The 16,979-nt window shown below is 38.7% G+C and overlaps 1 protein-coding gene across 1 annotated transcript in view; it reads right to left on the bottom strand.

Annotated features, from left to right (window-relative positions):
• LOC308687981 (NACHT, LRR and PYD domains-containing protein 3-like) overlaps positions 1 to 16,979 on the bottom strand; it is a 50,077-nt gene that overhangs the window by 5,159 nt on the left and 27,939 nt on the right. The window contains exon 5 of the mRNA XM_081360798.1: positions 15,793 to 15,966. Within this exon, the coding sequence (XP_081216924.1) occupies positions 15,793 to 15,966 (174 nt within the window). The remainder of the gene's footprint in view (positions 1 to 15,792; positions 15,967 to 16,979) is intronic.

Genomic DNA, 16,979 nt, shown 5'->3' with positions numbered 1-16,979 from the left:
CTTTGGAGGTAGGGAAGGGTTAATAAAATATAGTTTATTAACATCAGATTTTAAAAACATAACATCAAATAACAGCATTACAAACTTTCAACAGAGAAAATAAAAGTGTAATTATATGATCACTGCATGAAATAAGACTTTGTTCAAAAGTAAATGATAATAATAATGCAATTGTGTTTTGCCAATGATAACATCGAATTAAATTAAAATAGATAAGTGTGGACTAGTTGTGCTTTGCTTCATTTTGTCACTTTGCAAACTGCATGCAGAAAGAACAAACAAAATGGACAAAACATTAATAATCTTATTCACTATTTTGTCAAAGGCGGCCGTTATTTAGAGCAGTGGGTCTCAGCCTTTTCTGGGCCAGCGCCCCCTATCCAATAGCCAGGGGCGTAGCAAGCTTTTTAAAAGTGGGGGGGATGGATGTGGTTTGTTTATTAACAATAAAAACGATGAATACAATGACAGAAGGGTACAAAAGGTATAGCATACAAGATATAAAAAGCTATCTTAGAAATAAGATTAAAGAAGTTTCTTATAAACTTATTCACAGATTTTATCCAGCAAGTCATTACTTACAAAATTTTTAAAAAAGGAATAAATGTAAATTGTACTTTTTGTAATGAATATGAGGAGACTGCCTTGCACTTATTTTGGCACTGTGCACTCAGTTACACTATGGGGTAAGGTCCAAAGGTTTATTAGGGAGAATATTCAGTGTTTAAAACATTTTTCACTCTTATGGGAAGATGTACTTTTTGGCTTAACTGACTATCCTGACCAAAAAGAACAGTAATTTTACTTAATTAATTTACTTATTCTGTTGACCAAATTTCACATTCATAAGTGTAAATTTAGCAATAAAAAAACCCCCCAATTTTATGGTTTTGTTAACTGAAATATGTATTTATATTGACAGTATCAGAGACTCAGAATAAGAAAGCAGTAAGAACTTTAAAAATTTGTAAATTTTGCAATTTATTTATTTGATTTTATGCGTGTATAATACCTTCCTCCCCCTGGCAATTGTTTTGTTTGTTGTAATTTGTATTTCCATCTTTTTCTGTTTCTTTTTTTACTTTTTTGTTTCTTGATAACATTTTGTATGGTATAGTTCTTCGAAAAAAAAAAAAAAAAGATATAAAAAGCTTCCCATTTAAATTAGTGATACTAGAAAAGTATAAAAACACACTCGGAACACGGAAAATAATAAAACTCCATTAACTGCATCTGTAATATGCTGCCAAGCATTTTTACCTAAAGCACCTAAAAAATCCTTTTTTTTTTAGGACCTGATACGCCACTATGTAGGCCTATGCTTGAAAATAAAATGTGGCGTTTTGAATGAACTTCTGATAATAAAACTTCAATTTCTGCATCTGAGAAATTTCTCTTCTTCATTCGCTTTTGAGAAGACATGTTGAAATCCTTCGTTTCGTGTCATAATATGATGCCCATATATAGTTGTCAGTTGGTTTTAATGGGCGGGATTTATGGTAATTGAGAGAATGAGCGTGCACGCGCGTCCCATTTACGACTGATTGGAATTCATTAACCCACACACACATTTCACTATCAAATCTGACGTTTACGAAGTATTTGTGAATCAGGAGAAGAATTTTCGGGAATGTCTCGCAAATCACTCACATATTTACTCGTATATTTACGAATGTTTCATGAATGAGACCCAAGGTCATGATTTCTCACTTTTTTCTCCTCAAAAGGTACAATCAAACACAACAGGTAAGTATCCACTAAAGTATTCAGCTAATCAACAAACAACGCTCAAAACATCAAAATCAATTGCACTGGCAATAAACCCATAAATACACTGCTTAATAATGGCAATTTGTCCCTCTTCCTCGTCAATCCCCTGCCTTCATCACAGTTACTTTATACACTACATACCACATACATAACTGAATTTAGCTAGCTGCTGAACAATATCCAAATTAGCATTAGTCTAAAAAACGAAATATAATACAGAAAACACTCGACATGTCAACAAAACATAAAAAGAACATCTTCCCAAACACATATCAAGCTTATTTAAAAACCTCCAAAGCATAAACACTCATTCAAAGTACCTGGAAAGGGGAGACGTAAATAACGATAAACATTCAAGTAACTTTAATCAAGTTCCCGCCTCAGCACGAGCACGAGCTGGCGATACATCTAACACACCAAGAGAGGCGGGACTTAAGGCAGAACAGCCAATCATCAGCCGGTCACACTCAAAGCCGGTGTCACGTTTGAGAGGGAGGGGGAGAGGAGGCAGCCTCTTCTCCGGCAGAAACGGAGGAACGACTGTAGTAAGGCGTTTGTGCAAAACTGCGGAAAACCTGCAGAAAAAGTGTGGGTGTTGAACCCTCTCATCGGGAAAAGTGTGGGTGTTAAAACACCCACATCCCCCACGGGTGCGACGCCCCTTCCAGCTCCCTTGCACTTAGGCTTTATTACACATTTAGGAGAGTGTTGCAAGAAGATGCTTACATTAACCTTACTTTCGGAAAAATAAATACAATTATGATTTTTCATGAAAAATTATGTCAGAATTGTAGGCCTAAAATACCTTGGTATCAGCTTGTTCTCATCAATGGTGTAATTAATACAATTACAATTAATTTGGTTTGTCGTGATTAATTTGTGTTCATAATCAGTAAAAAAAAAAATCTTCCAACAAGAATAAACACATATGAACAATTAAGTTATTATTGTATTATTAATTATTTTTATATCTTTGAACTACCCAAGCATGTTTCCGCTCAGATGTGACGGCGGGATGAATACATTACCAACATGTGATTGCAGGATATATTTAAATTATCCATCTAATTGTCATTTTCTCCTCACTGTCTTACTGCAAGTTAACAATAATGTTAAAGTTAATGCCTAAACATGTAAAAGTTTTTAAAAGTTTGTAAAAGGCACTTTTGAATAAGAAATAATATCAAGTCGTCAAGATACAACTCATCAAAACTCACAACAAGCGTATCGGTGAGAACACTCATTTAAACAGCATACACACACACCCGAACTCGACTGCACAACATATTTTTGACATTTTAGACACTGCTTTCAATCGTAATGCAATAGAAATGAACACAGAAACCCTGCCTAGTGCCTCCAGCGCTGACGGTGGACTGCGGTCACGAGTAGAGCGGCTGCGCACCATAGACGCGCGTGCACACACAATATGACATCACACTCTGCGCATGTTTTACAACATAATTGAACATATACATAGCCCTAACACTTTTTAAATAGCCCACTTAAAGTGTTTATTACAAATAAATTACTAACTGCTTAAAATGAATAAAAGTAAATGAACAAAAAATTGCGTTATATATTTAAACTCGTGAACGCCCCCATTAACACCTGAACGCGCCCTTTCAAAACTCTTGCTTCCAACGCCCCGGTTGAGAACTACTAATTTAGAGCGCGTCACTTTATTGTTTCCATGGTGACGCGTCATTGCTAGTCACGTGACACACCGCAACCACAAACGCGCTGAATGACTGATGATCTGCTTTTTTCCCTTTTTTATTCAAAATATTCACAAATGTGTTATATCATGACATATCTGATATTCCGATATTCAAATATGTGCAAGTGGATGTGTTTTGTTGTTTAAACACCTTTACAACAATCGCGTTCGTTTGAGTTATAGCGTTATATGCAGTGGTGAAAATTCACTGGGCCCAAAAATCACTATTTTGAAAAAAAAAAAAAAAAAAAAAAAAAAAAAATTATATATATATATAATAACTAAATTATATAAATTATTTATTTTATGTTTCATTTAACCCCCTGGGGTCGGCTATTGCAAATGATAAAAACAAAACGTAAATATAAATAAACATGATGCGTTGTCCCGTCTCTCTCTCATAATATCATATACTGATTCTGATATTAATAATATGACAATATTTGCAGTCAATATTGATTAAATGGGAGGGGAAAACCCTGCCCATACCGCAGTTATGAAAAAAATGATAAAAGCACTTATGTTCATCTACTTGAATACATAAATTGAATAAAACAGCTAAATAACAACAACAACATTAAAGGGATACTTCACCTCTGGGAAGATGAATGTGTATTTAAAATAGGTCATTAAGTAGAAGAAATGTGAAGAAATTTTTGAATTTGGAGCTTTCTAGACTGAGAAAAGCCAGAAAATGTATTTTTGGCTTATGTGGATGAAAGTCAACAACTCCCAGAATGCACTTGCTTCGCTGCCTTAGGAGGCCACGCCTACCGGTAAGAGAGCGCAGTTGAAAACAAACAACAAGGCTAGCCTACGTGATGAGTTTGCCAGGGATTTAGAGATCGTTCAAAATGTCCGGGATTCGGCTTTTGCGTTCTACAGTCGCCATTCCTCATGTTTACTGTGGCGAGCAGGACGAGGCTGACGGCCGCGGGAGAACGGCGCATTACTGAGACGCGCCGGTCTCGTATCTCTCACGGAGGACTTGGAATTTTCTTAGCAATGTTAAAACGCACATCAACCGATCACTTGTTTAGCGTTCATGTAAACACTACATTCAGATTCACCGATCGGAATGAATTCAGTTAGATTGAAACAAAAGGTGCATGTGCATGTAAACAATGAATGGCGACCGCAGAAAGCAAAAGCCGAATCCCGGAAATTTTGAACGATCTCGCCCGCCGGACAAGTCCGGGAAAAGGAGGATGGTAACCCATTCAGCTTTCTCCTACTATTCAGCTTTCTCCACAGAACAAGAGTCTGCTAGCTTAGCTTCCAAAGAAAGACGGCTGACACTGTGTACATTCGGTGAGTGAGATCCCTCTATGGGCGGGCTGAAAACATGCGGAACAACGCCATCTACTGGCTGTAGTCTTTAGCCTCTGGCCAGAAAATCCTCCGATGACGCAAAATGACGATTTTTGCGTCATCGGAGGATTTTTTTCCAGACAAAAAATGCATAAATCTCTCATCTCAGGGGGATATGAGGGTGGAAAGCATGGTAATTCGAAAATACTACAGGTTTTCCACTAATACAAAGCTTAATGCTAAATCCTGAAGTATCCCTTTAAACATCTTCATAAAGCAAAAAAGAGATTACCTTAGATAAAGTTTGATTAATATGTACATACAGTACCGGTAAAAGTCTGGACCCATTACTATTTTTGATGTTTTTGAAAGAAGTTTCTTATTATGCTCTACAAGCCTGCATTTATTTGATCAAAAATACAGAAAGAAACAGGAATATTCAGCAAGGATGTGTTAAATACATAAAAAGTTATAGTGAAGACTTTTTTAAAACAACTTTTAAATAATCAAAAAATCCTGAAAAAAAGTATCACAGGTTATTAAATAAATATTAAGCACCATTTCTAACATTTGATAATAAATCTGAATATTATAAAGTTTTCTGAAGGATCACGTGACACTAAATTCAGCTTTGCATCACAGAAATATATTTTAAAGTATAGAAAACCATTATTTTAAATTTTAATAATATTTCACTATATTATTTTTCTGTATTTTTGATCAAATAAATCCAGGCTTGATGAGCATAAGAGACTTCTTTCAAAAACATTAAAAATAGTAATGTGTCCAAACTTATGTAGTGCTGTGTAAGTAAACATATACTAAATTTAAAATTAAATGTTGTATAAATAAAAAGGTTAGGAACACTGATCTATATAATGACTGGATAGCTCATGACGTTCTAAACTGCCAGTAGGCTGTGAAGCCACCGGAAGTGTTCGAGCGGCCATCTTACGATTCCCTACCAGCAGAGGGCTCCAACGCCCGTTATACAGAGATTGGTAGCTCCGACGGCACTTTTAAGATGACCCGCTGTGCAGTAAACAAGTGTAAAACGACGTTCACAAAAGGATGTAGAAAAACTGCCAACAGGTTGTAATTCAAGCCCTATAAGTAATAATTTATATGCAAAATTGTCGCTATGCCCGTGTTGTTTTTTCCGAGGCAAGAGTAATGCTGCTGCTTCTTCAAAAAACAACGATAAAACAGTCAACAGTAGCCTATAATAAACCTCAGGGCAGCAATAATCACAATTACGGTAAGTGTCCAATAGCGACACCATTTGACAGCTTCAAAAGAGCTTCGTGCAGACTCCGTTTACCGTTACATTAACCCATACAATTTGTATTATGCATTTCCTGAACATGTACTTGCTAATCAAACACTTTATATGAACAAACTACTAATCTATAAAACACAATCGGTCTTCCGACCTATGTTGATATGCGCGAGGGAGAGAGAGCATACATCGCTCGTGTTGTTTGAAGGCGGTGAGAGCTAGTGCGCGCGGCCGGGGCTCTAGCTGTCTCTCTCTCTGCTTGTTCTTATGCGCCCTGTCCACTGATCTAAATAATTCGTTGTTACGACGACTTATTTGTTCCCTCGTTTTAATAAATCGTGGACACGTTGAACTAATTCCCTCCCTCATTTTGATTTAACGAATTACAACGTGGCCACAAGATAACGTGCTGAGGTATTATTAACGTTAATTCGTGGCCACGAAACAATATTCACCTGAATATTCACCAATTCGCAAAAATATAGGTCTTTAAAAGCATTCACTATTTAATTAATATTATCAAACTGTTTTTCTTACCTGTGAAGATAGCTCTTCAGTGAAGGCCGCTAGTGTTCTCGTACAGCTTTTTATTCCTTTTGCAAAGAAATTGCCAGGAAAAATTTCCCGACTTTAAACAAATACCCATTTAAATGCTTAGGATGTTTGCGTTGTGAGAATATACAGGGAGACTTTAGATTTAAAAACTGTGACTCGTTAGGCAATGTTTTCTCAGTCAAATCATAAAATTTCCTATTGATTCAATAGAACGCGTGAGCTCACTAGGGAATACCAATATGGCGGCGCGGTGGCTTCACTGTTTATGACGTCATGAGCTATCCAGTCATTCTATATAGATCAGTGGTTAGGAATCATATTTTCTTCAAGTGTTTTTTATTGGGGTGGGGAGCCTCCAACATGAGTTTTTATTGTTTCCATGGTGACGCGTCATTGCTAGTCACGTGACACTCGCAACCACAAACGCGATGAATGACTGATGATCTGCTTTTTTCCCCTTTTCTATTCAACATATTCACATATCTGATATTCCGACTGTTTAAACACCTTTACAGCAATCGCGTTAGTTTGAGCTATAATGTCTAGAACCGGCCCTGCGTACAGTATTACATTACCAGTAGATTGTGTTTAATAGATTTCACTTTGTAACTGTTAAACACATTTGCAGTTGGTTTGTAAAAGGTATCATCATTACATGATTGGCCTGTATTACATGTACAGTTTTGACCAGCATGTGTCGCCATTTGTGTGTGTTTTGTGCATCTCACGCATGTATTTCTGGATTGGCCTACAGTGTGTGTTTCTGGATCTGTTACTGTTTGTTTTTTTCCACTCGATACGTGTAACAGAAATTCAATTTCGAAATCCGAAAAGCTCTTTTTGAACAAAACAACCGGTTAATTTTAAGATGGCCGTTTTTTTAGACCGGATCATTTCAGATACGTTGATACAGCTTTAATACCATACGAAAGTTTCTGAAAATGACATCTGTTAAAGTAACGGTTTCTATTCAGATTTTCGAACAATATTACAGTTCATCATCCAAGATTATTTATATACCTCAAGCGGTCTGAAGTTCTGCGAGCAGTGAGAAAGACGCGCACTGATAGAGAAGCATTTCCATTGGCTGCAGTCTGCAGGCCTTTATAAATACCTTTATAAAATAATGCTTTAAATAATAAATGTTCATCATAAATGTTCAATAAAGAAATATGCAATGATGGTAAAAACGAAGTGATGCTTTTAAATAAATTAAAACCGACAGTAGGTGGAGAGTCATCGAGTCATTCACTCAGTAATGAAGCCAGTGGCTGTATTTATGAATTAACATTGAATCATTGACTCTAATGATTCGTTCACACACACTGCTGTGCGCTGCAGTTCTGCTGTGGCTTTCGTTGGAGCTATTATTTTGTTGTAAAAAATAAAACAAGCTAACATTCGGAGTATAGAACAGCGAACAGCATGGAGCGAGCCAAAACATCTGTGATTTGGAGGTATTTCACAATAGTTATGCCAACAAGTTCCAACGCGGTTTGCAGTATATATGCCAAGTAAATGTTCCGAGGGGTGGTGATAAAACTTCGAATTATAATACTACAAATTTAATGAAGCATTTACAGAGATTTCATCCCAAAGAGCACGCCGAGTTCAACAAGCTGAAAAAACAAACACGACGGCACAAAGCAGCTAACTTTGGAAGAGACAACAGAAAAAATTCTGAAATTTCCACATGGTAGTGTGAAAGCAGCAAAAATCACTGAGAGCATACTGAATTTCATTGTTATGGATGGGCAACCGCTGTCCGTCATTGAGAACAAGGGCTTCAGACTCCTAATAAACCATCTAGAGCTACGGTACGACATGGTGAAGCGGAAATATTTATCCGAGATTGCTCTACCTGAACTGTACCAAAAAATGTGCAAACACATATCCGAACAAATGAAAGATGTCAAAGTACTGAGTTTTACAACAGATATCTGGAGCTCTGACGTTTCTCCCATGTCACTTAAGTCTAAGGCACACTGGTTGGACGTGAATTTTGTGCCAAAAAGTGCCATGTTAAATGCAACAAACTTTCGCGGGTCACACACCAGCGACGCGATTGCAGCTACTCTAAAGGAAATGCTTGACAAGTGGCAAATCCCGCTGAGCAGAGTCCACGTTTTTCTTCGAGACAACGCCAGTAACATGAAAAGAGCAATGGACATCATGGGAGTGCGCAGTCTAGGATGCGTTGCTCACACAATGCAGCTTGTTGTTAACGAGGGACTTCTCTCACAGCGCAGTGTGAGTGATGCTGTTGCAGGTGGGAGACACATAGTTGGGCATTTTAAACACTACCCACTTGCATATTCCCGGCTGCAAGATATACAGCTCGAAATGAACATGGAACCAAAACGCCTCCAACAAGACGTGCGAACGAGGTGGAATAGCACCTATTTCATGATAGAGAGTCTGCTGGAACAGAAGCGAGCTCTGTCAGCCTATGCTGCGGACCATGACCTACCCACAACACTCACGGCAAACCAGTGGGCCTTGCTTGAAAAAACAAAGACCTGCCTGGAACCGTTTGAGGAGTTCACCAGGAAGGTGAGCTCAGCCACTGCCTCTGCTGCTGATGTAATCCCAAGTGTCACTGTTCTCAAACGTGTCCTCTCCATGGAAACCGATGCCGACTCTGGGATTTAAAGGGGGGGGGGGGGTGAAATGCTATTTCACGCATACTGAGTTTTTTACACTGTTAAAGAGTTGGATTCCCATGCTAAACATGGACAAAGTTTCAAATTAAATTGTACGTTTGAAGGAGTATTTCTGTGCCAAAAATTGTCCTTCCGGTTTGTCACAAGTTTCGGAAAGTTTTTTCCGAGTGTGGGTCTGTCTCATGTAAGATAGGGCGAATTTCCTTATATGGGTCCTAAGGGCACTTCTGCCGGGAGACCGCGCGCGCGCACTCGTAGACCAGAGAGAGAGAGAGAGCGAAAGCAGTACCTCATCAAAGCGCTCCTCTGCTCGTGTTTTGGAAGCCAATGTCACCAAAGAAGTGTGTTTTTGGTTGCCAGGGCAAGACAACCCTGCACAGATTCCCAAAGAACCCAGCGTTAAGGGACCAGTGGATGCAGTTTGTTTTTCCAGAGCATCAACAGAGCTGTGTAAGACTTTGTTCGCTGCATTTCGAGATGATTGTTTTATAAACAAAGCCCAGATCGACGGATTTGCAGATCGTCTAATGCTTAAGGATCGAGCAGTCGCAATGATAAAGGTTTGCGGTCGTGATTGGAACCGGTGAGTAAAACTGGTATCTGCTTCAAATGTCTCTGTGTTGTTAGTGTGGCGCATTAGCTCACAGCTTTAGCTCCGCCCACACGGCCCACCTTCAGCCGCTCTTTCTTTTTCCAGAAAGACTCGGTACAGCCTATCTGTCTTTTATAAATATAATAAAACTAAATACTTTTGGGAGGTATGAAGGATGCAATACTACTCTATAGGTACTCAAGATTAACAGGAGATTGAGTGAAAATGAGCTTTTCACCCCCCCTTTAAACTATGAAAAAGACCCTCCTAGAAGCTATCGATAAACACTTCAGCACAGTGGAAGATGAACCTCTGTTTGCACTTTCAACCCTCCTGGACGCAAGATACAAAGACAGGTAAGACTGTAAACAATTAATAATTTTAATAATAATTTGACACAAAACATTGATTTAAAAAGGAATTTATTGATTTAAAAACTATTTGTATTGCTTCCGCTAAAGAAAATAGTCCATTCCGTCTCTGCGGTTAGAATCCTGTGTCCATAGCAACGCTCTGTTTTTCATGGCAATGGTGTGTTATTCTTAGCAGCGGTTATCAAGAAATAACACACCGCATTCTACATTAGAATTCAACCAAGCCATGTAAATAAATATATATTCAGATGCCATATGTGTAGCTGACTGTAACGCAGTTCAGATGTTATGGAAAGGAGGCGGGAACCGGTGAACATTTAAACATTTTAATAAATAAATAAAACACATACAAAAATGAAAGTATAAGCCAGCGGCACCTCGCGGACGACTGCTGGCCACAGAAACAAAACACAACATACAATCAGGCCTGCTGTTCTTCTCTCGTCCTTCACCATCGCAGCTCCTCCTTTTATGCTTCCGCTCCTCCGTGAGAGACAAGTATGCAGTAAATGACTAAAGTAATTTTTGAGACTTAGTTATTGAGCTGCATTTATTTTTTTCTTTGTTTTTCATGTTTTTTCTCACACTGTGACAAGTTATACTAGTCTGTGACTGTAAATGTAAATGTAATAAGATGCCATGATGTAAAATTACTTTTAATAGAACTGAGAATTAGCCTGGGTTTCCCCATGCTGCCTTGTGCGCAGCGCGATTTTATTCACGCTGCTAGGTAGCCTGGACACCATGGACCAAATTTTCGCCTCAGTTAGGGAACCAATCACAGAACGGGGAGGGAGCAGCAAGACGATGACGACATCTATGCGACACACCGAAGCAGTTTGTTTATATCTATGGATCTAACATGAGACGTACAAATATATGCATATTTTTAGGAACACATCTACAAAAATATGCCTGTATTTCAAGTTGATAAAATAATTTAAAATCAACATCAGTTTATTTGTGCCCACGCGCCACGCCCTGCCAGGATCTATAACGTTACCTTGGCTACTTTCATTTTTAAAAAATTCTTCATAACCGCGCACACGCGATCTGCTTGCAGTCGTCGAGATGGATGCTGAGGAGTTGAAGAAAAGAATAGCTAGTGGAGATTGTAAAGTTGTCGACAATACGTCATCAAAAATAAAGTCCAGTGTGTGGGAGAAATTTGGAGTTATCTGAAGAAAATATTGTGAAAGGCTTTGCTGCAAACATTTTCGTGTTGGATAGCCGCAAATGTGGAACTTCATCCCTGAGGAAGCACGCAGAAACTGTGGTAAGAAAGCAGTTCTATCGAACGGTATTTTTCATATTTAACACTGTTAAGTATGTGTGGTGTGCAGGGCGTGTTTGAACCCAAAATGGTCAGATGTAGGCTAGACGAAATTGCGTGGCAGATGGTGTTGTAGCCGCGTCTGTTCGACTGGTAAAATGTGATAAGGCTAACGTAACTCAGTTTTGTGGTAACGTTAGCCATGTTCTTCATGTAGGCTACCGGCCTTTTGACAGCTTCGGCTGAAGTTGTCCTTGTGTTAATTGTCGTGTAATAACTTCTGTATGACCTGGCAATAAACATTTTTGTAAGTGTGTCTATAATGTGATAGTCTAAACTGATTTTTATTTCGGGTGCGGGTCGGGTGTCGGTACTATTTTAAGCGGGTCGGTGCAGATTTTAATTAGTGCTGTTGACGGAAAACGGGTTGGGTGCGGTTTTAAGCAGTGCGGGTACAGGCGGGTGCGGATTTACAAAATCGGACCCGTGCAGGACTCTGGTGTACACATTAATCTCTGACCCATCGTCGTCTTCTTCGTTGAATATCTGTCGCTCTACATACGTCATCTGGTATAATTGAAACGATTGGCTATGAGCTACGTACAGGCGCATTTGATAGACATTTGTAGCGCCCAATAAACGGCTCTGGGCATTCGTAAACCACGCCTCAAATACGAGAAAATGCACATGTGGTTCCCAGACCACGTCTCAAAGAGAAAGTGGTCTGACGTTAGCCAGGCTAACTGAGAATATGAATATTGAACAACATAGTACATGTGCACTATAGATTAACTTTGATGTCAGATTTAAAGGATAAATGTGCTACCATCTGATTGGTATGATGTACTATGTAACTTATGTATGTATGTATGTATGTATCTTTTTCAGATTCTTTACCAGTGCTGAGTCTGCAAAGCATGGTAAAGATGCACTGGCCAAAAAACTGGAAGAAGACTTGAGGACGACCACAGGTGATGAGGCAGAGGCATCAGACATTTCAGAGCCACCAGAAAAAGCCTCCCGGGCAGAACTTGAAGCAGCAGTAGCTCCATGCAGAAGTAAGAGCAGCAGTAGCTTCATGAAAGAATTTGATAGAATTCGGGAGGAGCGTGAGGAACCTGGTGGTGCAGCAAGCTGCTCCAGCACTGCTGTCCAAATGCATGGATTTTTTACAGAGGAAACAATCCTTGTCACACACGACCCATACAAATACTGGGAAGTCAACCGCCAGCGCTTTCCTGGCCTTGCTGTCGCTGCCTTGAATTACCTCTGTGCACCCTGCACTAGCGTAGAAAGCGAGAGGCTCTTCAGCACAGTTTCCTGTATCTTGGATGAAAAGCGAAACAGACTGACAGCTGAGAGAGCAGAGATGCTTGCTTTCCTATGCAAGAACCTGCCAGTGATGCTCAAGACTGAGATTGATACGTTAAATTGTTAAACACAACAGGATATTAAATTTCAGTTTGTAGAGAAGCTAGTGTTTTATTTATCTGTTTCTGTGTTGGATGTTAAATGTTATTTCCACTAAAGCATTGAAAAGAGCTGAATCCTGTTATTTTGAATAGTAAAGTTATTGCTTTTTTGCTAAATTTCAGCTGTTTTATTGTTTATTGTGCATTGATTTTGAAGTTATATTTGCACTAACTAAACGGTTATAAAGAGATTTTGTTTCTATTTATTTATTTTGTGCACATTTACCAAGCTAGTGAAGCTGTTGTTTTTTTGTTCAGCTGCTTTTGTTTTGGATGCTTAATTCCTATTTGCAGTGCAAATAGCATCCTGTGCAAATTTTGCACTTTAATTTTGATTGTCAAGTTTAAGCTACTGAACTTATTTTATTTTGCACTTGTTGCTCTGGTGCTGGTTTAATAAATAAATCACTAAACTTGTGAATACATTGTTTGTCATTTTGTTTTACAAGGCAAAAAAAAATATTGTTTAGGTCAAGCCTGATATCTTGCAAAGTAATGCATACAGCTTATTAAGTAATTCAGCACTTTTAACATTTTACCTTTGTATCAGATCGGTACTCAGTATCGGCCAATACTGAATTGCAGGTATCGGAATCGGTATCGGAAATAAAAAAGGTGGATCGGAGCATCCCTATATTAAACTGCAAAAAGACTATTTAAATATTAACCCTGCATGGTCTGCTTGTCTCTGTGTGAATGAATGGTGCAGACGCGCGGTTTCATTTACCTTACACACACACACAGAAGCACGAGTGACGCTCTCTGCTGCGTCACGATATGATGACATGATGAAATTCATCTCCAGAGCCACTCTGAGAGTCACTTCATGAGCATTTTACCGTTTAATTTGAGAAAAAAAACTATCGTAGTATCTCTCTCTCTCTCACACACACACACACACACACACACACACACACACACACACACACAGAAACTCAAAGCGGCAACCCGTCAAAAATAAAAGTTCGGTTTAACTTGAAGAAATTGACAGAAATAATTATATTAGGCTACTGTACAGTAGATTTAGCTACGTCTCCATGGGATTTTTTTTATAAGCAATATTTACGTTTAAAAAGCATGTAGCCTTTAATGCTTATGTATTATTTACTTATGATTACCGTCATAAATAAAGTAATTGAATTGAATTTCATATTTTTTTCAAATAGTTAAATAAAATAGAAAAGTAGTTCCAACAGATTTTGCTGTGGTACCGAAATTGGTACCGGAACTGTAAAATTTTAATGGTATCGGTGCCACTCGACCTGTCAGTCAACTCGTCACCGTTATATGCGCCTGCCACTCGACCAGTCACCGTTATATGCGCCTGCCACTCAACCCGTCATCGTTATATGCGCCTGCCACTCGACCAGTCACCGTTACAGTCACCGTTATATGCGTCTGCCACTCATGCCCGTAATTGAGTGCATCTAGTGGCTCTTACTAAGCGTCGCGCCAGCCACAAGATCTCTCACAGTTTAAATCAACCAGACACTCCTAATGATGCACATGTGCAAACAGACAGTAAAAAACTGCTCTTATTTGCCATCTTATCTTACATTTTATTCACTCTTTTTTGCCTCCGATTGACATGCTGAAGCGAAAAGCAGACGAAGAGTCTTCACTACATCGATTTGTTTGTTTTATAGGCTATTTTATTTCATTTTATTTCCAGAATATTACAGAATATCAATTTAAGGATGAGGTCTTTGAATTTGCATCAGCGAGAACTGCAAAACAAACAAAAAAACTTGTTCAGGCAAAGAACAAAATTTTATTTTAATTCAAATAAATAGAAATTAGTGCATGGGTTTTTACCAATCGGTGACTCTACCAGTGGCCGTTAAAAAATCAACACCGGTACGCAAATCCAACACAAATGGACTCATATACTGAATTTAGAGTGTGAAATTGACAGCATTTTAATGATTAATCTAAAATGTTAAAATAAAAGAGAGGGCACGGCAACGTTTTGCACTTAGTTGTTATTTTGCCAGTTTTTCGCACAAACATCTAATGCGAAAGATGGGAGCTATAGGACATTAATTACTTGGTTGACACAATTTCTACATAGACCTTTATCAGAATATCGATCACAAGTAGCCTAATAATTATGATCTACCATAACAACAATTTGCAACAAAAAAAAGTAAATAAAATAAATTCAAATAGATAGGCCTAGGCTATAAAACAAACAAACTGATGTAGTGAGGAATCTTCTTCTGCTTTTCCCTTCAGTAAAGTATCAGGCAGTAAAAGTGAGAGATTTTGAGGCAGGCGCGACGCTAAGGTGACGTGACGCGCTCCATTATGGACAAAAAGAGCGAATAAAATATAAGATAAGATGGAGCAGTATTTTACTGTCTCTTTGCACATGTGCATCAATCGGAGTGTCTGGTAGATTTAAACAGTGAGAGATCTTGAGGCTGGCGCGACGCTGATAGGTGACGTGACGCGCGTTGGTTCACAGACATGTTCGAGAAGGTTATCTGTTTGAGTGATCGGTGTAAGATGGGGGTCTCTTAAAGAGAGTTGGGAAATGAAGGAGGAAGTACTATGTACCAGTACTATGTCCTTTGTGAGGTTTCTACAGCTTCTATAGTATCAGAGTCTATACATTATTTTCTCAACACATTCTCACTAACAACTCGTCTGGATGCTTTGTCAGGACTGCTTGGTGTCACTTTGTAACACACTGGGACCCCTTCAGTGTTCAAAAACTATTAAAAACTCTCAGTCTCTCTCATATACACACCAGCCAGGATGATTCTTACTGGTCCACTTACTTGAGTTTGTCCAGTGTGCAGTCTGGATGGTTCATTGCATCAGAGAGCAGCTTCAGTCCTGATTCTCCTGGGTGATTGTAGCTCAGATCCAGCTCTCTCAGGTGTGAAGGGTTTGAACTCAGAGCTGAAGCCAGAGCAGCACAACCTTCCTCTGTCACCAAACACTGAGATAATCTACAACAACAGTGTCAATGTCAGTGTGCTTCATTTTTAGAGAATATACATTAAAATAAGCACGGCTCTTCAACCCATCGATTATCTTTACAAGGACCTCTGATTGATTACAATTAGTGATGTTGAGATTACCCAATTTCAAAATTGACCGTGATTACAATGGTCACGTTATTAAACAATAAGAATTTTATTTAAAACAAATAAATAAATAATTAGTTTTTCAGACTGTGTGTGGCGTGCCCTCTGTCTGGATACTCTGTGAGGCTGTTACTATAGTAGCTGAGTTCACTAGGTGATTGTCTAGGTAAGGCAGGGTGTGTGCAAATCAACTTTCAGCGCATGTGAAACTCTCAAATTGAAAACATGGTGGAACAATGCAATCTCTTGTCCTTGCCGAAGAAGCTATTTTAATAAGCTATTGTGGAATTCTGGAATCTAAACATGCTTCAGGAGTAGTTGAAGACAGATATGCAATATGCAAAACATTTAGATGAAAAGTGTCAGAAAAAGCGGAGAACACATCTAATATGTACAGCACCTGAGGAATCATCACCATCCACACCCAGATGAAGGTAATCATTTTACAAACATAATAAATAGCCTGTTACTTACTCCTATCAAATAATCACTATGAGCTTTGTTATTTTGATAAGAGCAAGGTCTTAACTTTCAAATGAAACATTTTGACACTCTTTTATGCATATGACAGATCGCTATAGCCGCATATCTGTTTAAGTGGAAACATGGAGCGCACCTGAACTGATCATCTCTGTATCTGTGCATCTCTGCACCTGAACTGATCATCTCTGCATCTGTGCATCTCTGCACCTGAACTGATCATCTCTATCTGTGCATCTCTGCACCTGAACTGATCATCTCTGCATCTGTGCATCTCTGCACCTGAACTGATCATCTCTGCATCTGTGCATCTCTGCACCTGAACTGATCATCTCTGCATCTGTGCATCTCTGCACCTGAACTGATCATCTCTGTATCTGTGCATCTCTGCACCT

Source organism: Scardinius erythrophthalmus, assembly GCF_964197995.2.
Source record: "Scardinius erythrophthalmus genome assembly, chromosome: 1".
NCBI classification, from domain to species: domain Eukaryota; kingdom Metazoa; phylum Chordata; class Actinopteri; order Cypriniformes; family Leuciscidae; genus Scardinius; species Scardinius erythrophthalmus.
This window is presented reverse-complemented; position numbering and strand designations above follow the sequence as displayed.